This window comes from Podarcis pityusensis (assembly GCF_964106645.2).
Source record: "Podarcis pityusensis genome assembly, chromosome: 10".
Classification (NCBI taxonomy): Eukaryota; Metazoa; Chordata; class Lepidosauria; order Squamata; family Lacertidae; genus Podarcis; species Podarcis pityusensis.
The window spans coordinates 20,956,651-20,982,460 of NC_138035.1; the positions used below are offsets into that span (position 1 = coordinate 20,956,651).

The window sequence follows — 25,810 nt, forward strand, 5'->3', positions numbered from 1 at the left end:
AACCCTATGCACACTCACCTGTAAGGCCAACCGAACTTAGTGAAACTGACATCTGAGTAACCATGCATAAGTTTCTGCTGTGAATCCTAAAGATTGACTGACATGAAGCAACTGAGCAGAGCAACCACAGAAAGAAAAATTTATAAATTAGCACCCGCAGGCAGAAAGGTGTATATATATATATATATATATATATATATATATAATTATTATTAAATTTCTATACTGCCCTTCATCTGAGGATTACGAGGCAGTTTGCAATATAAAACAAAAATACTGTACCCAACATAGTAAAAAATGAAAACAATAACTCTCTCCCCAGTTTTAAAGGTCATAGATTGTTTAGCTAGCCAAAGGCCTGGCAAAAGAGGAATGTTTTTGCCTGGTGCCTAAAGATAGGAAACAAAATGAAATTGAAATGCCTGTGCCACAGTCACCCCACCATGATTTATTATCTTGAAATATTTGTGCCATCGCCAGATCCCCAACATCAGGCATGAGACTGAAAAAATGAAATACTGTACATTCATAGAGCTTTCACATGATCTCATACATCCTTACAACAGCCCTGCATAGGTCAGTATGGTATTTATTATTCCCTTATACATTGGTGGACTGATTGAGGTGAAATGCGGGGCATCTCATGAGTTAATAGCTGAGGTGAGATATGATGCAGGTCATTTGGGGCTCAACTCACAGCAGACCACTTCCACACCACCATTGTATTCAAATAATAATAGTGATGGTTACAATAGACACTAATTATGATGGCAACAACATTTGTCAGCATGGGGCAATTAAATATATGAATCTCTGTGAACCCACGTGTGAAGGGGGACAACAAAAGCCTTTCCATGGGCACCCGATTGGCCACTGGGAGAGCAGGATGATGGACTCGATGGGCCAGACCTGATTCAGCTGGATGATCCTTGTGTTCTCATGGGACACCAATGATGCTCCATAAGGCTGTCCCAAGACATTTTGTTCCCTGAGGCAAAGCACTATATGTTGCCAACTTCTCATCATGTACAGGTGGTATCCAGACTGACAACTGAATCTTACACTAGGGATGGGAGATAGAGTCCTCCACTGCTCCTGAGGCAGCAGGACACATTTGTGAGGAGAGGGGGTCCAGGAAAGGTAGCACAGCAACCAAGTGGAACACCTGGAGGCTTAAAAAAGACTCATGCCTCCCGGGCCCCCTCAGCTGCTACCCCAGCACCTGCCGCCTGGAGAGGGGTTTCCTCACTCTGCCTCATAGGAGCCAACCAATGAAACATTTGAGGCCAGGCTCCCCCTAAGTTGATGGGAATTGCCCTTCGTATGGTGTGCATGTACGTCTTGTGAGATATTTCGTTGGGTGGGGCTTACCTGCCCGCCCAATATCTTATTCAAGTCGGCACCCCTGCCTTGCCCAAGGGTAGGGCCGGCCCTGAACATTGTTAAAAGGCAATGGTGTGGTCTAGAACAAGGCCTTTGCAGGATGCCTCTAGAAACCTCAGTAGGAAACCTGAGGGAAACATATGACAAAGCTCAGAAGAGTGTGCACAAGCACCACCTCAGCATTGGCAGTGAAGAAGGGAGTGTGTGTGTGAGTTGTGTGTTGGTTCTTTCGAGGAGAGCTGTGGGAAGCGTGAAGGGGGGGGGACTGTGCGGTAGACACGCAGCCTCCGCCCCGCCGTCGTCCAAGAGCGCGGGAAGAGAGACGCCGCCGTGAGGAGGAGAAGGAAGAGGCGGCGACGGCGGCGGAGGCGGCGCTGTCATTTCCCCATCTGTCCCTTTTTCCCGGCGGCTGGGAGTGGAGGGAGGGAGGAGAGGCGGTTAAGCGGGAGAGAGAGAGAGGCAGGCGAGGCGAGGCGGCCTCAGGACGTGTCTGTCGGTAGCCTTTCTGGCTGCTCTGCTATGGTAATAAATTCATCCGCCTCGCTTCCCATTATTTGTTTCCTGGGGGGGGGGGGGGCAGGTGACCGATACGGCCAGGTCTGTTTTAACTGATATATTTACTTGTCTTCTCCAAACCCCCCCCCCCACAGGCTGCAGCAGTAACGGCGGCGGCGGCGGCCGGGAGAGGGGGAGCAGGTGGAGAGTTGAGAGACTGCAGTGAAGCTACCCTGGAGACATGGCGGACCAATGCCTCTGAATAAGCAAAAAAAAAAAAGGGAAGGGAAAAAAGGGGGGTTTAAAATAAACAAATAAATCCCCCTCTGCCTTCCTCTCCCTTCTCCTCCTCGGTCCCCAGCGCCAGCTATGATGCCGGGTTGAGGTAGCAAAACGAAGCCGAGGAGCCGAAGGACAAATGGTGCAGCAGCCTCGGGGGGGCTTTGAATTCCTCCTTTCCGCTCCTCCATGGTGCGCCGCATCCCCTCCCTTAGCCTTAAGCCGATGTAGCTGGCTGCTTCTCAGGAGCAGCCTCCCGGGGAGAATCGCCGGCTGCCCTGTGCCTCCTGCATCTTTCCATCCCTCCATCTGTCCGCCCGTCCCTCCTCCTCCTCCCTTTCCCCTTGCATCTCACTCTCGCCATCCATCCTTCTCTTTGCCTCCCCCACCCTTCCAACCTCCAAGGCTATGGCTGCGGAAGAGGTGTTGGAGACGGTGGATCACTACAAGTCCGAGATCGAGAGGCTGACCAAAGAGCTCACGGAAACAACCCATGAGAAGATCCAGGCTGCGGAATATGGGCTGGTGGTCTTGGAAGAAAAACTCACCCTCAAGCAGCAATATGATGAGCTGGAAGCGGAATATGATGTCCTTAAGCAGGAGCTCGAGCAGCTGAGAGAGGTGAGTTGGCTTTGAAGATTTGTGGTGTGTTTCCCTACCCCCCACCCCAGTGTGCTGGTTCCCCCCCCCCCATCCTCCACTTTTTCACTCCATCCCTCACTCCATTTCTTTAAAAAAAGGATGGAAAAGCAGCTCAGTATCTCTTCTGCTTAGAATTGTCCTCTGAACTGCTGCGTCTGATAAGGCTTTGTATTGTAGGCCGGATGATTATAGTTATCCTGGAGCTATGTTTGCTTGAGACTGAAATTGCAAGGTGTGATTTATCACAGGACTCAAGGATCAGCCCTGATCATAGAAGATGCTTAATAATGGATTATGGATGTGATATTTTAAACCTACTACTGACTAAAATCCCAGCATTGCTTAAACTTGCATAGAAAAAACTTCTGGCTTTCAGATATTTTTATGCAAGTATTGTGATTTATTGCTATAAGTGGGTGGCTTGGCTCTTATTCAGAAAAATGGTATGAACATTTAACCTTTAAAAAAACCCCACACATATTTTTATAACAATATAAGCTACAGCAAACTGTGTATGCTGACTTTATGTGTTGACAGACTTTGAGGTTATTTATATGTTTGCTGTAGTTTCACCTGTCAGGGGCATCCACCATCTTTCCTTCAAAATCTGTTTCTGTACCAGCACAGAAAGATTTGCTTGATCTTAAGCAACCAAGCTTGTCTAACATAGGTAGACAATCACATACATGTATAGCTAATCTTTGTGTTTCATTGGGTTCTTTATATTTTTTCCTATTTGTGTGTTTTGAGAAGAAATGCAACAAAGGTTTATATTTAGTGCATTTAACTATTTCCAGAGGGTTCTGAATTCTGTTAGGTTCTATTAAATTGATCAAGTTCAGAATTCTGATATATGTTCATTTTTTGTGTCCAGGGATCATTATATTTCACTTACACATGATAATAGGTGTCAAGGGGTGAACTCCTATATAGGAGTAAGCCTGATTGCATACAATATGACCTGTTTCCACATAAATATTCATAGGATCACATGGCACATAGACAACATCTTTATATAAAAGGTAAAGTATAATGGGCAAGATCTAGTAAGATTCAGCACTTAATACTTTAAATCTTCCACTGAAATCAGTGTAACTTAAAAGTGTTTCTATTATGCTGGATTATGTTTGAGATGAATTCTGTAGACATGAGGAATCACTGTTTTATTTATTTTATAAAGCTATATTGCTACATATGTCATACTGTAACTTAAACTTTATGTTGCTTTTTGCTTTTTTCAAAAGTTCCTGAGACATCTCACTCTTGTTAGTAAGATTTTGTAAATGCAGTTTGCATTTGCTTGGGAGACCTGAGTATATAAACTATTACTTTTTTGTTTATGTCTGTAAATGTATGTGCCACAATATGATCAAAATCTCCACAGTAAAGTTCAACTTTCTTGGTACAAAAAATTCCCAGAGACTTTCCTGAATCACAACAACTGGTATTCTGTGTCAACTATAATGAAAGCTTGACTTGGTCTTGTTCCCCAAAACTTTCTGAATCTCAATATGTGAGAAAAATTGATTGAGACAGGTATTACTTTTTTAAAAAAAGATTTTTATTTTTATAACAAATACTGCATAAAAATCAACATAACCCCTCTGCCCTAAACATATCAGGGAGGTACAAGTTATTGCTTAGAGACTTAGAGTAATGCCTTAAGCAATAGTATTTATTTGTAATAATTTTTAATTAAATTTTCAAAAGTTTGACATACAAATTTCAATGCATAATAAATTTAACTTTTCTCAATTTAAGCAATAGTCACTTGAAGTAATAGTCTTAATATTTGTGATAGAGCTATTGCTGATGAATGTAAATGTTCAAGTAATATATTTGGGATACAGTCATAAAGAGTTCAACAGGAGAAACGACTAGACAGGATTGTCATGAAGATGGCCGATACTTTCCATCAAGCAGGAAATTGAGCGAGGAACTATTTAAGATCTTGCCCAGTTACAACTAGCAAGTGTTTTGAAGATTAGTAACAGAATTTAAGTGTGTATAGCTTGATACACCAGTAATAAGATATCATAAAGAAGCTGCTAAATATATTGGGCCCTGACAGAAATATTCTGCCTGAATTATATTCTTATCTAAACTGTAATTGCTTCCCTCCAAAGGATTCTCCAATAGATGGGTTTGGATTTTGATCAATTTAAAACAGTACTAAATAAGTCTTGAGAAGCCTCATCAGAATTGGAAAATTATTTTGTAGTTCTGTCTTCACTTGGAGGACATTGTTTAAACCCCCTTAAGAAAATGAAATTAATGCTATATAGAAATCTTGCATAGCTTTTATTTTGAGATGATTTTGATAGAATCCCATGACTCTATGTTGACTTCCAATATTAGATTTGTCAACTTTTTAGTGTCACTTAAAAAGAGCCATGTGACAGCTAGAAATTCAAGAGCAGCAGTTTTTGCAAGCATGTAAATATAGTGACGTGTAAACCTTTACATATTGAATTTCTGCCTGATATGCAGCTATTAATAGCAAAGAAGCCTTGTGAGAAAAAGGTGGTAATGGATAGTGAAACAATTTAAAAGTGGTGGTTCATTTTTGGAGTTCTTAACATATCTACAGTGGAGAGAATACGTATTATATACAAGTTCCAGGTATTGTTATTTCTTTATGGTTCCCCAATGTGAATCATTTTTGTAATATTATATATATATATATGTATGTATAATTTAATATAATTTACAGTATTCTATTCCAGGTATCTCATACATGAAACCTTTGCCAAGCCACAGTTTCAAACTAGTTTTCAGCTCATCTTCTAAGTAGTGGATGGAAATCCATTTTCAGCATCTGTTCCCTATACAGTAGTACCTCGGGTTACATACGCTTCAGGTTTCATACGCTTCAGGTTACAGACTCCGCTAACCCAGAAATAGTACCTCGCGTTAAGAACTTTGCTTCAGGATGTGAACAGAAATCGTGCTCCGGCGGCGCGACACCAGCAGGAGGCCCCATTAGCTAAAGTGGTGCTTCAGGTTAAGAACGGACCTCCGGAACGAATTAAGTACTTAACCTGAGGTACCACTGTATGTAAAATGAAGGTGGAGATACAGTGGTACATCGGGTTACAAGCACCTCGGGTTACAAACACTTCGGGTTATAGACTCCACTAACCCGGAAGTAGTACCTCAGGTTAAGAACTTTGCCCCAGGATGAGAACAGAAATTGCATGGTGGCAGCGGGAGGCCCCAGTAGCTAAATCTTTTTTCTTTTTTGTGAAACCAGTTTGCAAAAAAATGCAAATACCAGTACATTACTGCAGCTCTAAGTGTCTCTAAATAGATAATGACATTGCCTGGGCAACTGCTGTCTTCTGGAATGGAACCTCATGTAGACCTTGTGTTTACAGTAGATGAGATACAACCAGCAAGCGGTCTTAGGTAGTTCTTATAGTACTTACAGTCTGGCATAGTATTTACGGGATTATGGTGCAATCCAGTCAAAATTAATGAATGAGGATTACTTCATATGCTACAGTGGACATTAGGTAAAGGTAAAGGTACCCCTGACCATTAGGTCCAGTCGCAGACGACTCCGGGGTTGCGGCGCTCATCTTACTCTATAGGCCGAGGGAGCCAGTGTTTGTCCACAGACAGCTTCCGAGTCATGTAGCCAGCATGACTAAGCCACTTCTGGCGAACCAGAGCAGCACACGGAAACACTGTTTACCTTCCCGCCAGAGGGAAGGTTTATCTACTTGCACTTTGACGTGCTTTCGAACCGCTAAGTTGGCAGGAGCTGGGACCAAACAACTGGAGCTCACCTTGTTGCGGGGATTCGAACTGCCTACTTTCTGATTGGCAAGCCCTAGGCTCTGTGGTTTAGACCACAGCACCACCCCCATCCCACTAGTGGACCTTACTCATATTTATTACACGATGCATAGAATTGTGTTCACCCAGCTTATTATAACTTATTTACCATACTAGACAATATCATTACTGTCCTGCCAGCTCACAAGTACTGTACATCCTTCCAGAAGAGCAAGATTCATGCTATATTAATTCCAGCTATTTTTTATTTACTTAATTTTCTTTTCCCAGACACTTTCTTTCTTTGGCCTGCAATCTCAGGCTCCTGCTTTTTTCCTTTTGGGTCCATCTCCCTGTGATTTACTCCCTGTGATTTCTTGAGGCTATAATCCCATACCTGTGTTATATCCTATACCTGGGAGCAGCCCCTATTGAACTCAGAGGGACTTCCTTTTGAACAGCCACAAGGCTCTTTCCCTTGCACTGAATCTTCCTAGGGTCAAAGGAGCACTGTCAATGGCAACCAGGGGCCAGAGGAGTACACCCAATGACAATCCACAAATCCTTCATCTTGTTTCCCGGTTCAGTATTATTGTCACCACCACAAGCCACAGTGCATAAAATATACATAATACTGAGCTAGGAAAGTAAAAATGTAATGTAATTTAGGACATTATTGCCCTAAATATTTATTTCCCTACTAATCATTTTAGACCATGCTCTGCTTGATGCAGATTGTGCACGCCAATACATTATGTTGGTATATTGGTATACCGTGGTACCTTGGGTTACATACGCTTCAGGTTACAGACTCCGCTAACCCAGAAATAGTACCTCGGGTTAAGAACGTTGCTTCAGGATGAGAACAGAAATCGTGCTCCGGTGGCATGGCAGCAGCAGGAGGCCCCATTAGCTAAAGTGGTGCTTCAGGTTAAGAGCAGTTTCAGGTTAAGAACGGACCTCCGGAACGAATTAAGTACTTAACCCGAGGTACCAGTGTATTAGTTTGTGTTGTTTGTGTTAGTATTAGTTTTGTGGAGTTGATGTGGTATGTGGTAGAGAAAAAGGAATATGATCTAATAAGGAATATGAATTCCAGTAAGCTAGGCAGGCATTATGTCTGCTACCTTGATCTAAGAGCATTCTTTGAAGAGTGAGGAATCATTCTATTGCATTTAGGTTTTCAAAGAACTGGACCAATTAGTAAGAGGGTGAAAAGACAGATACTGTTTTGCTGACTATACAGCTTTCAAGGTTGCAATGTGCATGCAGTAAGGCAGTCTTACAGCTTTAGGGAAGACTGAATGAAATGTTAAAAGGAATGCAAGTCTTTAGAAGCTGATAATAGTATGTGAGGAATGAAGTCCTTAAAGAGGAATGTTATTGTCCCATATCTTTCAAGTCTGTCCATTTGCCCTGTCCCCTTGGAACACTTTGCTGGAATGAGTGGGATGTGTACTACTAGTGGTGCAGCAATAAAACTGTTAGCACATTTGCAAACCTATGCAGGCTCCAGTATGGTTTCAAATTGTATGAGAGACCATGTGTTGAAATTCCTACATTGCGGGGACATGGACCAGATGACCCTTGGGATCCCTTCCAACTCTACAATTCTATGAAACTATGATTCTTTCTGAAAGCTGAGAAGGATTGGGCTATAATGTGATATGTTTGGGTCACCTGCAACCTTTGCTCTGGAAGGGAACACCCTTTTCCATCTCAGGACTGTCTGAGCCATGACACTATTGGGGTACCAGTGGACCTTTAGAAGTTGCTGGAATCAAAACTCCTGTTACCCCCAGCTAGTATGGCCAATGGTCAGAAATAATGTGAATTGTAGTTCCATGACTAGCAACCAATACACTTTCTTCTGCATACTAAGGAAAGGCAAAAACATTGTTATACTAACAAGCCTCAAAAACAACAGCTATTGTCTGAACCAAACTTGAATGACAATGCAAGAGTCTGGGAAGCTGAGACATGCTCTCAAATATGGGGCTAAGAATGCTGACTAACCTTTAAGGTTGCTATAATGATAGCTCAGATTCTACTCAAAAAGTGCTCAGTACTGTGTAAAATTTCTGTTCTTGTTAATAAGGTAGTTTAGAGAATGACATACAAACTCAGTGGCAATCCTATGATCAAGAGACATGTATGTTTTAGAGAATGACATACAAACTCAGTGGCAATCCTATGATCAAGAGACAAAAATCCTGTATGAGAAGACAACCCAGCCAGATGGGCAAGGTAGTAGTAGTAGTAGTAGTAGTAGTAATAATAATAATAATAATAATAATAATAATAATAGTAATAATAATATCCCAAATAATTCAAAACTGTTGTCAGATATTAACCATGTTGCATTTGAAAGGAAAATTATTCAAGGTCATTCTAATCATGACTGGTGTGAGGTTGTATGTCAGAATAAAGTTTTCATTAACTGGGTACAAACATGTTGCTTATTGAAACATATTTAAAACTAAACTATTTTATTTGTCATGCAGCTAAAATGTGATTTCTGAATTCATTGTTTATTGTGTTGCATACAAATTGAATGCTTAACTGCAGGATTCAAGTTCAAGAATTATCTGTTGCTACCAATGAAGTTTATTTATATTTCTTTTGACGACATGTAAACTGCTAAACGTTACAAAATTACATAGAGGAACAGAACAATAACACAAACATACAAGTAAAAGTAAGTAAAACAGTTGTAAAAGAGAGGGTGAAAGAAATCTGATCCTGCCCACAAGCCAACTCATTCTTCTGTGAAAGCTGCAAAAATAAAAATGTTTTTAGCACCTGACAAACTGTATACAGTGTTGGAGCCTAACTTCAATGCGCAGTATATTCCATGTTGGATTCTGCTGTACTGAAAGTCCTAGTCCAAAGCCCCGTGGAATGAGCCTCCAGCTCTTGTGGCATCACAAAGAGGACCCCCCCCCCCCCGATGACTGCAGCAAATGGGCAGTTATACAGGAGGAAATTCACCTTTCTGTGGTCCTTGAATATTACTATTGAGATTGCCTCTGCCAGGGAGGTTATTGGGTAGCAAGACAGGTAGTACACCACCAGTATCCCAAATCTGTCTCTGGCCTAACTTCAGATGCAGGCCCTTTAGCTCCACCATAAGTTGAAGAAGTCTTATGGTAAATTCTTATGAACCATGATGATTGCCCTCCTGGCTCCCCAGCATGTGCTGGTGCTGTACTGAGAGGACCTGGGTGGAGAAATCTGGGTCAAATCAACTCTGCCCAGTTCAGTAATACAGTCATAAAAGGTAAGGTAAAGGGACCCCTGACCATTAGGTCCAGTTGTGGCCGACTCTGGGGTTGCAGCGCTCATCTTGCTTTATTGGCCGAGGGAGCCAGCGTACAGCTTCTGGGTCATGTGGCCAGCATGACTAAGCCGCTTCTGTCGAACCAGAGCAGCGCATGGAAACACCGTTTACCTTCCCGCTGGAGCGGTACCTATTTATCTACTTGCACTTGATGTGCTTTCGAAGTGCTAGGTTGACAGGAGCAGGGACCGAGCAACGGGAGCTCACCCTGTCACAGGGATTTGAACCACCGACCTTCTGATCAGCAAGCCCTAGGCTCTGTGGTTTAACCCACAGCACCACCTGCGTCCTTGGGTTAAATATGCTTCAGGTTGAGCGTTTTCAGGTTACACTCCACGGCGACCCGAAAGTAACGGAACGCGTTACTTCCGGGTTTTGCCACTTGTGCATGCGCAGACGCTCAAAATGACGTCATGTGCAGAAGCGTTGAATCGCGACCTGCGCACGCGCAGACACGGGTTGCATTCGCTTCAGGATGCGAACGGGGCTCCAGAACGTATCCCATTCGCATCCAGAGGTACCACTGTACATCAACTCCCTCATCCACAATTAAGGAGTCGGCTATACAGCTGCAAATAAAATGTTTTAAGTGTGTTTTAAGTGTGATATACAATGTGACATTGTATAGCAATGGTGAGCCTTATGGAAAATTCAATGTATTTTTAAAAACGCTTTTAAAAAAGCATTTCCAAAATGGTTTTTAATATGTTTGTTGATTCCACCTAAGCCATGGATATATGAGGTCTTATTATGAAGCAGTCTGGAGTTTAGAAACAGTACCACCAGGCTAGGGGCAAGGGGGAAGAGAATCCAGGTAGCTGCAGATTGGGAAGGGATGGAGAGCATGACAGTGTATGATGATCATCTCCTTCATCGTTAACCTACTTCCCTCTGCCTGATAGCACTGAAATGGGGACCCCTCCCACTTGTTGCCCAAAACTAACCTTGCACACAGACATTCTATGAGACCCACTAAGCAGTCAAATACATTATCATTCACAGGCAGGCAGTAACTCCAAAAAGCAGACATCATAGCAGCTGGTATCCTATCAGTCATACCCAGATTAAAATTTGCACCCGTTCTACTCCATTTTTTGAGCAACTTTTATATCCTTCCACCTCACACTATTTACCATTGCTCAACAAAGAATTCAGGGTTTTAACCTTTGCTTGAGTGGCAACCTTGAAGGGGCAACTCAGTTGTCACCCTGTCAGGGTGGCTTCTCTAGCGCTGGACCTATTTTCCACATCAGTGTCTCCCCTACTCCAGTTACAGGTAGGTAGCCGTGTTGGTCTGCCGTAGTCAAAACAAAATAATCCCCCCCCCCTTCCAGTAGCACCTTAGAGACCAACTAAGTTTGTTATTGGTAAGAGCTTTCGTGTGCATGCACGCTTCTTCAGATACACTGAAACAGAAGTCACCAGACTTTTATATATAGAGGGGAATTACTCAGAAAGGTGGTGGGAATGGGTGATTGGCTGATAGGTGTGATTGGCTGATAGGTGTGGTAAACCTGTTGACAACTGTTAACAACTTCAGTTGGTCTTACAGGAAAAAGCAAGGGGTGAGATGGCTAAAATTAGCTTTATCATGTATAATGAGATAATAATCCAATGTGTTTATTCAGACCAGGTCTCTCCATGGTTTTAAGTTTGGTAATAAGTTGCAATTCAGCAACTTCTCTTTCCAGTCTATTTCTGAAATTCTTTTGTAATAAGATAGCTACTTTGAGATCTTGTATAGAATGTCCTGGGAGATTGAAATGTTCTCCTACTGGTTTCTCACAAGACCAGTCTTATTACAAGCTGTCTTATTACAAAAGAATTTGTTTTAATGTATTTGTAATATTTTGTTGGAAGCCACCCAGAGTGGCTGGGGAAACCCAGCCAGATGGGCGGGGAATGAATGAATGAATGAATGAATGAATAAATAAATATTTCCTAGGCAGGTTCAAGAGTATACAAGTAGCAAAATCTACATTTCCCTGAATTCTATTGGAAGCCATGTTGGTTTCAGTGGAAATGTACTGTACCCTTGAGCTTTTAAAAATGCAATATTGGATTAATTGTCTTCTATGCATGGATCACTGTTCCCCTCTCTTTCTCCATTCATTTTCTTGTTAACCACAGGGCTATAGCCTCATCATTGTGATTCCAGTAAGATGCTGCTCCAGCAGCAAAATTATGTGAATTCTATGTGAATCCCATAGTAATTTCCATTGGCTTCATTGTAGATCAGTCAACAGAAGAACTGCTTTTAAAGATCTGCAGTTTATAGGTTTGTGGCAGGGAGTCATGCATGTTTTCGTAATCCTTCTGATTCACAGTTGTAGGTATGGGTATCATCCTCTATTAAATGAATTGGGAAAATGTAAATTGTGCATGTGTTGGGGTGGAGCAAGCATTTTAAAACAAAACAGATGTTTTTACTTTTTATTTTTTTAAAAAAAACCCTCTTAAAATAATGATAATTAGGACAAACTGATTGTAGATGGATTAGAGAGACATGATTGTATTTTTCTAGGTTTGTATGTACTATCTACTGTCATAATGGCAAGTGGCTGTGAACCATAATTTTTTTCCTACCCCGAATGTATTTTGACACCGATCAGTTTTTGTACATTTGCTTCCAAAAGAAGCAAGTAGCATTGTTCTGACAGTAAAAACTGCAGCATGGCAAGGTTAAAAGGTTAAGAGCAACCCAGAGAAAAGGGAAGCCCAGTCTCAGTGTTTCGTCTCCAGTGTAACCATATCTGCATGCTGTATGGAAGAGCATTGTGCAGAGTAGGGTTTCAGTGAACTGGAGCTATATGGGAGACCAAAATGGAGTTTATATAATAAAAAAAATGAAATACGCAGATTACAGTGACAAAGATAAGTAATTTCTTTTACTGTTCTATTTATTTCTATCCTACATATAGACATACAATATATATAAAAAATTAATATATTAACACAGTAAATTGGACACATGTAATTAACACTACTCAAAATTACTGGCAATTAAAAAAAATTTGACATCACTAACCACAGAGCCTAGGGCTTGCCGATCAGAAGGTTGGCGGTTCGAATCCCTGTGACGGGGTGAGCTCCCGTTGCTCGGTCCCAGCTCCTGCCAACTTAGCAGTTCGAAAGCACATCAAAGTGCAAGTAGATAAATAGGTACCGCTCTGGCAGGAAGGTAAACGGCATTTCCGTGCGCTGCTCTAGTTCGCCAGAAGCGGCTTAGTCATGCTGGCCACAGGACCCGGAAGCTGTCTGCAGACAAACACTGGCTCCCTCGACCCATAGAGTGAGATGAGCGCCACAACCCCAGAGTCGTCTGCGACTGGACCTAACGGTCAGGGGTCCTTTTACCTTTTTAATTAACACTACTCAAAATTACTGGCAATTTAAAAAATCCTGACATCACTAACACCAGCATTAAATTATTTGAAACTACAGAGCATTTAAGCAACAGAAGTCAAATACTAAAAGGTTTCCAAAGATTATCTAAAGGTTAGAAGTGAGGAAGCTTCTTCAAATTCACGGAGGAGGGGATCCATAACTGGGGTGCTACCACTGAGAATGTCATATTGCTGGTATCCACCAGCTGATCATCCACCAGGGATGGACCAGAGAACCAGTCTCTTGAGGATTCAGACAGGTTCATCTATGCAAAGGTGTGCACCATCTTACTGTTTTTTAATGGAGGCAGAATTAACTCAATAGAAGAAAGATCCTGGATTCTGTTACCTTTATATCCACCTTTCTACCAACATATTTAGTTGTGTCAATGTTCACATGTCATTTCACTTCCACTGGCCTGTGTTCAATGTCTTGAGTGTTTTATTGCACTGATTTAACATCACATCTTTTGACATTGCAATGATGTAAGGGTGGGGCAATTAACATGCACATTTTAAAATAAAATGTAAATAGTAGTCACAGGAATAAATAGCAGCAATTGAGGCTTGTCTCCAAAAAAACATCTTCAGGGATGAGAATTTTACTCAGACCATGGCATGGCAGGGAAGCTTTAAACTATACTTCTCCACCACTTCAGTCCAATTGCTCCTTGCGCACCTGCTATTTACATTTTTATATTTTAAAAAATACATTAATTGTGTGAATGCAATTAATGTGATTTATGTATTATGTCTTATAATGGCATTAATTGCATTCGCACAATTAATGTCAAGTTCAGTTTGGCCCTATAATCCTTTTAAAACCCATAATTCCATCAAGGATAGATCTGACCCTTTCCCTTTATATCTCATATTATATTTAGAAAATGAGTTGCTATGTCTTCCACAATCTGGTATATAATTACTCCTTCATATTTCTGCTGTGTTCTCACTTCCCCATTTCCATCTTCCCAAATGGGAGAAATGTAATTAAAAACACACACAGACCTGGAAAATATTATTACTTGCAGCCAGATCTGGTTGTGAGGCCAAGGAATAAATACCTAGCTATGTATATGCAGCAAATAGCTCAATCTTGGGACTATCACAGTTGAATTTGTGTGCAAACAAATATATTTCCTAGCAACTTTAAAAGCCGTTTTTCCACATTTATTCCTAGCTATAGAAGCAGTTCAGCAGTATAACAAACTGCCCAGAGAACAGAATTGTTTTTGCCATTGAAGTGAACGGAGAGAACCGGCTTGTAAAGGAATTCAATATATGTGAACCAAAGCCTTTGAACTGGTAGCTACAGTATTTAAACAATTAAAAAAAATGCAACTATTTTAGCTTTCTTTGTAATAAAGCCTTCTGTACTTTTGGGGTGATACAGTTGGTATTTTGAGGCAGATATCTGTAGCTCTAAGCGTTAATAACTTTTTTGTTTCAGCAAAAAAGGCTGAGATTCATATCTTTTTAGGAGCAAAACTTCAGTAGGCACACAAAAAAGCAGGAGACTTATGAGTGAGAGCAAAATAATGCAGTTATTCTGCCAATTTCAGTCAGATGAAATGGCCCCATTGTGAACCGCCTCTGTGTGATATTTTCAAAGCTATGTTCGCAAGTTGGGTTGCATAGAAGGAAGGCAAGGGGAAAAACATTTTTGAAAAGTTACACAAAAATCAGTATAGGGCACTTTTATATATGATACTAAATGCAATTTTAAACCTTTCTCATGGTACTGTATTTATGCCTTGTATGAATGCAAGTGAGAAAGTGAGAGGGTACCATTTTTAATTTTATTTATTTCCAAATGTATTGATGACATTGGCATCCTTGGAGAGATCACCTTATTAGAATAGGAGAAAGAGTATTTAAATAGGTCTTTGACAGCCAATTCGGATGGAAATTGCCTTAATGGGGGATAACATCTATGCGATTTGAATGGGATTCAAGAATCTAAAAAACTGCCTGAGAAGACATTGGGGAATTAAAAGCTTCAACTGACTTGGCTTAATTGGGGTATAACAGTTTGTGACAGATAATTTGTTCGATTCTCTTACTTTTTTGTGTGGCTAGGGATGAAATCATTTCTTAGTGTACGTCAGTTTCCAGGAGCTGTCATAACTAGAAAGTGAGTATCCCTTATTCCATAGTTCTGCAAAAGGGGCACAATTTTTAAATTCCTTGAATCAGTCAGACTTCAGATTTTTATCCTGGTCAATAGCTGTGGCTTCTCCATGTTGCCTTTCTTTCTGTTAAATAAATCATGACATGGTGTAATATGAAGTTATATTTACTTAATTTTAAGACCTGCTAAGGAACAGAGGATTCTTATTATGGCCTCATATGTAAAACAACATAATTATTTTTCCCATGACTGTAGCTGCACAAACTTCATCTATTCATTTTTTGCTGTGATTGTCTAAGGTACGTGCTTACCCCATTTTTCCAGAAATGCAAAGACTTTTCAAATGTAGCAGAAAATATGTGGTCAACCCATAGTAAAACCCCACCCCTCATGTGAAGCTACCCAAGATTTCTGGTAAAGGTAAAGGGACCCCTGAGCATTAGGTCCAGTCATGGCTGACTCTGGGGTCGCGGCTCTCATCTCGCTTTACTAGCCGAGGGAGCCGGCGTACAGCTTCCGGGTCATGTGGCCAGCCACATGGCTAAGCCACTTCTGGTTAGCCAGAGCAGCGCACGGAAATGCCGTTTACCTTCCCGCCGGAGCAGTACCTATTTATCTACTTGCACTTTGGTGTGCTTTTGAACTGCTAGTTTGGCAGGGGCAGGGACCAAGCAACGAGAGCTCACCCTGCTGCGGGGATGCGAACCGCCAACCTTTTGATCGGCAAGTCCTAGGCTCTGTGGTTTAACCCACAGCACCACCCGCGTCCTGTAGATTTCTGGTAATTACACCCAAATGTGTCCTAATCCCATGTTCCAGTGAAACATGGTATTTTCCTGGCATTGCAGGGATACAGTGACTACATTGAAGGCTGGTTATGCTGCTTTTGATGTTTAGGTTCTGTTGGGTTGAAATAACAACAGACGAGTAGCAAGTGTCATGTGAGAGGCATCTCTCGAGCAACCCCGAGGAGTCTCTTTTATTGAATATTACAACATTGCCACAGGTGCGCTCGTTGCTGATTGGTTGACACAAATACAAAGCAACTTGTTGCTGATTGGTTAACACAAGTACAAAGCAAAGGTTACATATAGGCATTAATCACCAATAGATTAAAGGCTGGGAAAGGGAGCACAGAACTAGACAGGCATGAAACCTCCTAATTAAATTATAACTAGTGATTGATATAGCAAGAATAAAACAATTACTAATGATTGATCATAACATGAAAGAATATAATAATCGCGTTGCGTAGATGTGGTCAACTATGCATTAAGAACAGGTCAGAGTATAATGTTTTCATGAACTTAATATGAACTGAACATCCTAGGGAGATGAGGGAGTGTCTTGGTATTTAGAACGGGTTGTGCAGCATGTGGGGAGGAAAGCTTAGAAGCAAGACTTCCCATCATGCCACAGTTATGTGCAGAAGCAATGCTTCCCATCATGCCGTAGTCATGTGCAAAAGCAATGCTTTCCTTCAAGGTTCCTCAGGATAAATAGCACACTTAAATAGCAGTGTGCTGTTCATCTGCAATGCATGCAGGAATCAGAAACGAGATAGTGTGAAATGCTTTAAATAACTGCAATTGATTCTGCCTTCCACCTCATGCCATTAGTAAAGAGAGGTAGTGCAGCTTTGCAAGTGACAGGAAGATTATGAATATGAGAACATCTTGGGGAATGAGGATGGGGAGCTGCAGCAGAGGAGGCTGGGAGAGAGCCAGGGAAGTGAGTCAGCATCACCTTGGCTCTTGCCAAAGCAGTGGCTAATGCATGCAGCCTGAACAATGGATGACATCAGTAGGGATCTCAGACAGGAAAGGCATATAATGGTATAAAACTTTTCCTATTTAAAACACTCAATCGCACAGGCTGTAATAGACATGGCAGAACAGTCAACTTGGTAGATTTTGGAGTGGGAAGCAAATGGGATTCAATTTATGGTTAAAATAATTCCCTCTGGTAACAATGGAGCTCTCCTTCCCCTATCAACCACCCTGGTGTTACAGCATTATGACAAGTTTAGAGACGTTATTTTAGCTTTTGACAGACACTTCTCTGCAGCATTTTTTTGATAATTTGATTGTAGAGATGCCATGAAATACATCAGGGATCATTTTACAGATCAGTAACAGTATGCATGGTTTGGTGGAATTGCCCTCCTGACACTGGAACCACTACTGTATATCTGCATATGAGGTAGTGGTAAGGGCGGGGTTATATGGGTGAATACCCACATGGCCTCAACCTTGCAGTCACCTGTCCAGGTAAATAGCAGAGATGCTAGTGTTGGGAAGGCAGCTTTGCCCCTCCCTACTCTGCTACTGGTGCAGATTACCCTTTACCAATGATAATAAAAAAATTCCCTCAAGGAATCCATCTTTGCCTCAGGGTTTGGGTCTTGTCTATATACAGGCAACTCCTCATTTATGCAGGGGTTGTGTTCTGAGGCACCATGCGTGTCGGCAGGATGCGCATAAGTCCACCATGTTCTGCCTCTTTTTGCCCCCTTGCAGTGCTGAAAACAGTGCATTTGTCAGAGGTCGCATGCAAATGGGGAGTTGCCCACGCTGCAATCCTATATATATCCTATACCTTGGAGTGAGCCAGATGAACCCTATTAAACTTGCTTCTGAATAGACATGCATATGATTCTGCTGTAAAAATCTAAAATTATTGATAATCATTTGGCACTTGTGGCGCAAAAACAGGTCCTCTGCTGGTGTACATTATCATTGTCTAATTTCCCCCCTGCATTAATTTTCATCAGCAACACAAGCAGATGTGCACTGCTTAAAAATACTTCACTAAAGTTCAAATGACCTGTAATATGTTATAGCATCAATAGAGTGCTTGATTTTTGTAGTCAGGAAAAGAGCTATTAAATTTCTGCAGCATTAACAAGAGAAGTTCTGTTTAAATATTATTTTCTGCTTAGTGTAGTCAGGATAATTTTGTCCTGGTACGATTAATTATCTTAGTTTAAGGAAGTCACAGAGTATTTCATAAATTATTACTGCCGTGGTCTAAATATTGAAAGACCTTTCCTTTCTCCTTCCAACTGCAAATCAGGAATTTCCTTTTAAATGTATGCATATTCACTGAAATGACCATTACAGAGAGAGCTTTAGAAAAATTAAGGAAACAGCTCTTAGCTGTAGATTGTGGGGACATGGCCTGTGAGGACATTCTTGAGAAACTATGATCATGAAATGCAGTACACAGCTTTTCCATATTTTTTATTATTACATTTGCATCCCACCAGCAAGCCTAAGACATTATACATGGGATTATCCTATGTTAACCTTACAACAGCTCTGCAAGGTAGGTTGAGAAACCACAGGAGGGTAGACTGCTGTTCTGCTCAGATCCTACGTATGAATTTCCCACAGACATCTGGTTGGCCACAGTGAGAACAGGATGCTGGGCTAGATTGGCCATTCATCTGATCTAGCAGGCTCTTTTCATTTTAGTTTTAAATAACTTTTATTCAATTCTAACAACACAACAGTATAACTATTTGACAATGTGTGGCAGTTACATAATTTCTCTATGGAATATGCCTAGCAAATAAGAAAAATGTCTGATTTAGATATTATAGTGATCATCAGCAACAACAGCAAAAACAGAAAAGAGAAAACAAAACGGGAGGAAAGGGGGGAAGGGAGAAAAAGAAATAAGCATAAAAATTTATGAATGAGTTTTTAAAAAACCATACAACATTTGTCAACATTAGTTGAGGAGTAGTTATCATGTAATAAAAACTTGAAGAGTCCAGTAAGTTTGGAGCAGGGATGGTTTTACAGATGTGAATATGAAAATAATTATGAATATAATTATGACTGTGATGAAATAAAGAGAACCTGGGGGCTCAAAACTGTTTCCTTTTATAGAATTGTTCTAGCCATATTGAGCTATATGTTGTTGGTGAGGGGTTGATTATTATCTGGGAAATTTGTATGCATAATAAAATTACATCAAATCGTTGTTAATCTGTCTTTTTGCGGCTGTTCCTTCAGTTATCATAGTTTATTTGTTAGTTCACTGGAAAAGCAGACTCTTCATGTGTGCTTATTGTGAACTCATGGCCACATTGCATGTAATGCGAAACCATGGTTTACTGCTACATGAAGGAGCCTAGCTGTCTTCTACACATGCATATTTCCTGCTCCCCTTCCCTCCTCCCATGCAGCCAGGAAGAGGAATTTAGAAGCTTTCACTTTCACTTAAACACAGCTTGTTCTTTTCACCTGAATGGGGGATTGTGGCTTTTACACTATCTGTGGTTAGTTTCTACAAGTTAGCTTCATAACCCATGATTTGAAAATGACTTGTTTTTAAACTAACTATAGGTAGTGTTATACCACAACCCCCATTCAGATGAAATGAAAAGCTGTGGTTAGGGGAAAGCAAAAGCTTTCACACTACTGTTCCTAGTTCCATGAGAGGGGAGGGGCAGTGCACAAGTCTGGGAGGACACTATGTTTGGTGATGTAACACTAAACCATGGTCTTGCATTGCATCAGATGCTGCCAGTGACTTGTCCCATGCCTTCTAATGAACTTAAAGCCTGAATGGGAATTGACCCCCTATGGAACTCACTCCTACAGGAGGCTGTTGTGGCCACCAACCTAGATAGCTGTATAAGAGGATTAGATAAATTCATGGAGTAGAGGAATATTAACTAATACTAGCCATGGTGACTATATTCTGCCTCTACAGTTGTGACCAGCAATGCTTCAAATACCAGTTGCTGGAAAATAAAGAATGGGAGAGTGCTCTTGTGCTCAAATCCTGGTTCACCACTGTAAAAACAGGATGTTGGACTAGATGGGCCATTGACCTGATCCAGCAGGCTCTTCTTATTTTCTTATGAACCAATCCAAGTCTAACCTTTTCACACAATATGCCATACTGAGGCATCTAATCATAGCCTGCATTTTTATCAAGGCTTATAGTTTGATTAGGGTCTGTATTTTAAAATGAGCTTAAAGATTTTCAAATGTTTTATGCCAGGCAGAAGACCAGCTGCCTAAGTACTCTGGCAAGATGTTTATCCTCCTGGACAAGGGGGCCCCCTGATTTATAGCAGAAAACAATTCTCAAAGTCGTAAAAAGGGAATTACAGGCTGAGAGCAAGGTTACACCACCCTACATAATTAAGAGTTGGTAAATAGTAAAATAAAACCATGTGCCTTGAGCCATATCTTTCTAAGGTTAAAGGCCAAGAGCAAATGGAAAAGAAAGCAACTGGCTGGAGGAGGAGGAGGAGGAGAAGGGGAGTGTAAACAGAAGAAGAGGCTTTTTTCCTATTTTTATTTTGAGGCTGTAAACTATTCCTTCCTGTTACTTTGAGAAGGTTTATTCTTCTAAAAAGCTATCTATGATAATGTATGAAATATACTGGCTTAAATGTAATTATGCAAAGGATCTAGAAAGAAAGAAATGTTAAATTCTTATTTCATAGAGTCATATTGCTGTAGGAGACCAGAGGGGCAAACGAGCCCAGCCCCCTGCCAGACAGGAGATGCCATTGAGCACTCCTGACATATGGTTGTCAGGCCTTTGTTTAAAGACCTCCAAAAAAGAGATCTTTCATTGATGATGCATGAGAATGTGAACCCAAGATCTCTGACATCTGTTTAAGATAAAAATTTAAAACTATTAACCATCTGTTTTGGAGGGCAATAGGGCAAGGAGGGCAAGAGGTGAGCTGGTAATTAAGGTTCCTTGTTGAGACAAATGTAAGATATATGACTACTTATTTGTCATTTATAGATAGAAGAATATATAGCTTTTTGTATCCCATAAAAGGCAATAGGAAATGGGTGTATCTTTTAGGATTGGTTATAGCAATCAGCCAATAGGAAATTCAACCAGGCTGATTGGACAGAGGCAGCCAAAGGAGGAGCAAGGGGGCTGGGCTGAGGGAATATAAGTGCTGGCCATAATGGCAGGAGACCAGGCCAGAGCTTGGTAACCATATACCACTGTGCCTCTCATTTATTTGTCTGACAAATAAATTATTATTTTAATTTCTCTATTGCTGCGTTGAATATTTCATTCCAGCTAAGCGTTAACCACAAGCAGGGTGCTACAATACTGAAGGAAGGGAGGGTTTAGCCCTGTCACAATATAGATTGCCTGAGCAGCTTTGGCTTTAGATTCCAATATAAATTGCCTAAACAGGTTTGGCTTGTGATAGATTGCAATATAGATTGCCTGAGCAGCTTTGGCTTTAGATTCCAATATAGATTGCTTAAACAGGTTTGGTTTATGACACTGGTCAAGTAGATGAGAAGCCACGTAGGCACAAGGAAAAGGCTTACCAAATAAGACAAGGAAATAGGTGAGGAACTTGCTTAACGTGATTATCCCCTTAAGGTAAAATGCTTGGTTGGCGAGTGGTGATTGGTGAAGGGAAAGGTGTACCTTCAGTATAAGAATGCCTGTCAAATGCCATGTATTTGCGGTCAGTCTTTGGAAGTGATTCCACTGGCAGCCTCTGCGCAGATCTCAATAAACTCTTTTCTCTGAAGAGGAAGTTGCTTCTTTGGTGCTCTTTTGCTCTTCTCGGTCCTGGGCAAGCGGGCAAATGAATCCCCCCTAAACTAAGGCTTCAATACTAGCTCTTAAAGCAGGGTTGAGCATTTGACTCATTAAAAAAAGTCAATTGACAAATGTGTTTTTTAATATATATATATTAGAACAGCAAAAACAATATTTTTCTAATCAACTGCTTTTATACGTATGCTAATTTTGAAAGCGTGATTTGTCTCATTTGCAGCAGCGTATGATGTCCTTTACGTCAACTTGAACTGTCCAAGTGCTGTTATTTTTGCGGCTGTTGCAGAAAACAAAATAGTGTCATTGGCGGTCCTAGGCCTTTGTTGCTGATGACAGTTTGAAGATGAGTTGAAGTGATGACTGGTGGCCAGTATAAGAACCTTTATTAGGCTGCTAGGTTAGCTCCTGAGTTTGTAGCTGTAAAAGAAGTCTGATTCCAAGCTAGAGTTTATTCAAGTCTGATATTTCTTGAACAGATATGAGTTTTTGTCATGCAGAAACTTGGGCAACCTCCCTCATATTCAAGGGAGTTTCTTAGTCTGTGAGTCCTTAAAGTGGTTGCCAGTGGTTCATTTGCATCTATTTTATTCTGTGTTACACCTTGTAGTGGGATATTACAGTGGTACCTTGGTTTAAGAACAGCCCTGTTTATGAAGTATTCGGTTTACAAACTCTGCAAAACAGGAAGTAGTGTCCCTGTTTGCGAATTTTACCGTGGTGTAAGAATGGTGGAAGGGCACCGGTGGCAGGAGACCTCATTAGGGAAAGCGTGCCTCAGTTTAAGAACGGTTTCGGTTTAAGAACGGACTTCCGGAACGGATTAAGTTCGTAAACCGAGGTTGAACTATTGCTAGGCTGGTTTAGTTGTTACTGTTTTCTGTGTTCTTTTTGCTGCTGTATGTTATCCATAGACTATTTTTTAAATTGGGTAACTTATATATGGAAATACTAAGCAAACAAACCAGTTTCTTTTTTTGTGACACTATTAGTGTATAATTGAAGTCTTCACAGTGGAGCCTGGTAACTGAGGAGGGGAAAGAAAGATGAACAGATATTTTGCACATGTATGTAAACTATCCAACATGGAGTTTATTCCAATTAATCATAAATATCAGTGGAGCTATACAGAGTAATAAAAACAGGTCCCTACCCCAAGGTGGGGAAATGTGAGGGCACCAGAGGCAGGACAGGAAGCTGGAGGGGAGGGTAAATGGGAAGGAATCCCATTGTTCTCTGGCTTGCAGACAAAATTAATGTGTTTGGGAAGAGAGCGCATTAGGGAGCATGGCCAGAGGGCTTTGAGCTGTGCCCATGCTTGCAACTTAGTATATTTTCCTCAAGGTACCCTTCCCTTTCACATATTGCTGTGAACTGAGCATCAAGGCCTCTCTGTCACGGCTGACTGAACACAGAGCAATCAATACCAAGCAGTGTGATGAAAACATATGACTGAGAAGTGTGAAAAAGACAAAGGACCATCTGGGGGAAATATAGGAAGGAAAGGATGCATATAAAACAAGTGTTATTATGTTGACTGTTCATTTTGTGGATTACTGTGAGCCATAATGTTAGTATTTAAAGAGGCCTTTTTCTTTGGTGGCCTTTACCTCCTGATAAATGTTAGCTACATTCACATAACTTAATTTGCCCACATAACTTAATTTACATATGTTGAATAGCGCAGGAGGAAACAGGATTGTTTCCTTACACAACTGCAATGTGCTTGTATACCTACAGCTGCAAAAACAAGATCCCTGCATTTATGCAAGAGGGACTTGTCACTGTGATTCTGCTTTTTCACCTTGTGTCTAAAATGTGTGTCTTATTTTCTCCATTCTTTAGTCACAAACTATTATTCTAGCGTTTGCCATATATGTAGTCTTCCTGGCTATGGACTGTGAATCCAGGTTATGCGCTTATTTTTAAAGATAACACAGTACAGTCGTACCTTGTTTTGCAACCGGGATCCGTTCCAGAGCCCGGGCCGCTAGCCGAAAAGGACGCAGGGCAAAGCGCCACGTCTGTGCACGCAGGTTTGCCGTGGACACTCTCGGGAACAGACGCTAGATGAGGCGGACGTTCATGGAAGTATTACTGTATATGCTCACAGACAACTACAGTGGTACCTCGGGTTAAGTACTTAATTTGTTCCGAAGGTCCGTTCTTAACCTGAAACTGTTCTTAACCTAAAGCACCACTTTAGCTAATGGGGCCTCCTGCTGTTGCCGCGCCGCCAGAGCACGATTTCTGTTCTCATCCTGAAGCAAAGTTCTTAACCTGAAGCACTATTTCTGGGTTAGCGGACTCTGTAACCTGAAGTGTATGTAACCTGAAGCATATGTAACCCGAGGTACCACTGTACTTTTGTAGCACCCTGCTTGTGGTTAACGCTTAGCTGGAATGAAATATTCAACGCAGCAATAGAGAAATTAAAATAATAATTTATTTGTCAGACAAATAAATGAGAGACACAGTGGTATATGGTTACCAAAGCTCTGCCCACTCCAGCCCTGATGGCCAGCACTTATATTTCCTCAGCCCAGCCCCCTTGCTCCTCCTTTGGCTGCCTCTGTCCAATCAGCCTGGTTGAAATTCCTATTGGCTGTTTGCTAGAACCAATCATAAAAGATACACCCATTTCCTATTACCTTTTATGGGAGACAAAGAGCTATATTTTCTTCTATCCATAAATGGCAGACAAGTAGCCACATATCTTACATTTGCCTCGACAAGGCACCTTAATTACCAGATAACCTTTGGCCCCTGTTGCCCCTTTATTCCAAAACAAATGACTAAAACAGATGGCTCATGGTATTAAATTCTGTCTAAACAGAGATCTTGGGTTCACATTCTCACACACCATCAATGAAATAAGAATCTAACATAAGAATCTAACATTTCTTACTTTCTAAATCCTTTGCATAATTACATTTAAGCCAACAAATCTCATACATAACATAGATAGCTTTTTAGAAGAAAAGGCCTTTTCAAAGTAAAAAAGGAACTCAGTAGAAAACAGCTTCAAAAGAAACCTCTTCAGTTTACACCCCCCTTTCCCAGAGCAGCTGCTTTTCCCATTAGCTATTGCCCTTTAACCTTAGGAAAATATGGCTCGAGTCTGATGGGAGGCACATAGTATAATTTTCTGTTAAACAATAAATCTTACTATTTACCAACTCTTAATTAGTGTTTTTGCAGCTTGATTGTATTCTGTAATATGTAGGGTCAGTATAACCTTTGCTCCCAGCCTGTAATTCCCTTTTACAACTTTGAGAAACTTGTCTCCTGCTATAAATCAAGGGGGGCCCTTGTCCAGCAGAGCAGGAAGTTAAACAGCTTCCAGAGTACCTAGCCAGCTGGTTTCTGCCTGGCATGAAACATACAAACATGCTCATTTTAAAATACAGGCCTTGATCAGATGCCTCACTTTCTTCTTTGTGCAGTCATCAAACATTGCTGTGCTAGGCAGGGGTGGGAAAAGAGGAAAGAAAAAGGACCCTAGGGCTTCCCATATGTCCGGGAAAACCTGGACATGTCCTCTTTTGGGGGACCAACTTGCCCACCTGGGCAGATTTTTACATTTTAAAGGAAATTTCCAGGTTTTTTTGGGATTCAGCTTGGGCTTGGCCTGCTCTGCATACACACTGCAGCTGCTGCCAGCCCGAGCCAGGGAAAGAGGTGTGTGAATGTGGTGGCCCCGCACACCTGTGCCTGTGTACCTCTTTCCCCAGCTCGGACTGGCAGCATCTTGGGCTGTCCTCTTTTTGCTTTTCAAGATATGGCAACCCTACCTTAGACATACCT

The 25,810-nt window shown here is 41.2% G+C and overlaps 1 protein-coding gene across 20 annotated transcripts in view; it reads left to right on the forward strand.

The window, feature by feature from the left end:
* The first annotated feature begins 1,421 nt into the window (after positions 1–1,421).
* Positions 1,422–25,810, forward strand: part of BICD1 (BICD cargo adaptor 1) — a 130,366-nt gene continuing 105,977 nt past the window's right edge. For 3 of the 20 annotated variants that reach the window (XM_081023978.1, XM_081023989.1, XM_081023991.1), the window contains exons 1-2: positions 1,422–1,905; positions 2,034–2,778. In XM_081023978.1, the coding sequence (XP_080880104.1) occupies positions 2,566–2,778 (213 nt within the window). In that variant the 5' untranslated portion in view covers positions 1,422–1,905; positions 2,034–2,565. The remainder of the gene's footprint in view (positions 1,906–2,033; positions 2,779–25,810) is intronic. The other 17 variants (XM_081023987.1, XM_081023992.1, XM_081023994.1 and 14 more) reach the window with 9 other exon arrangements.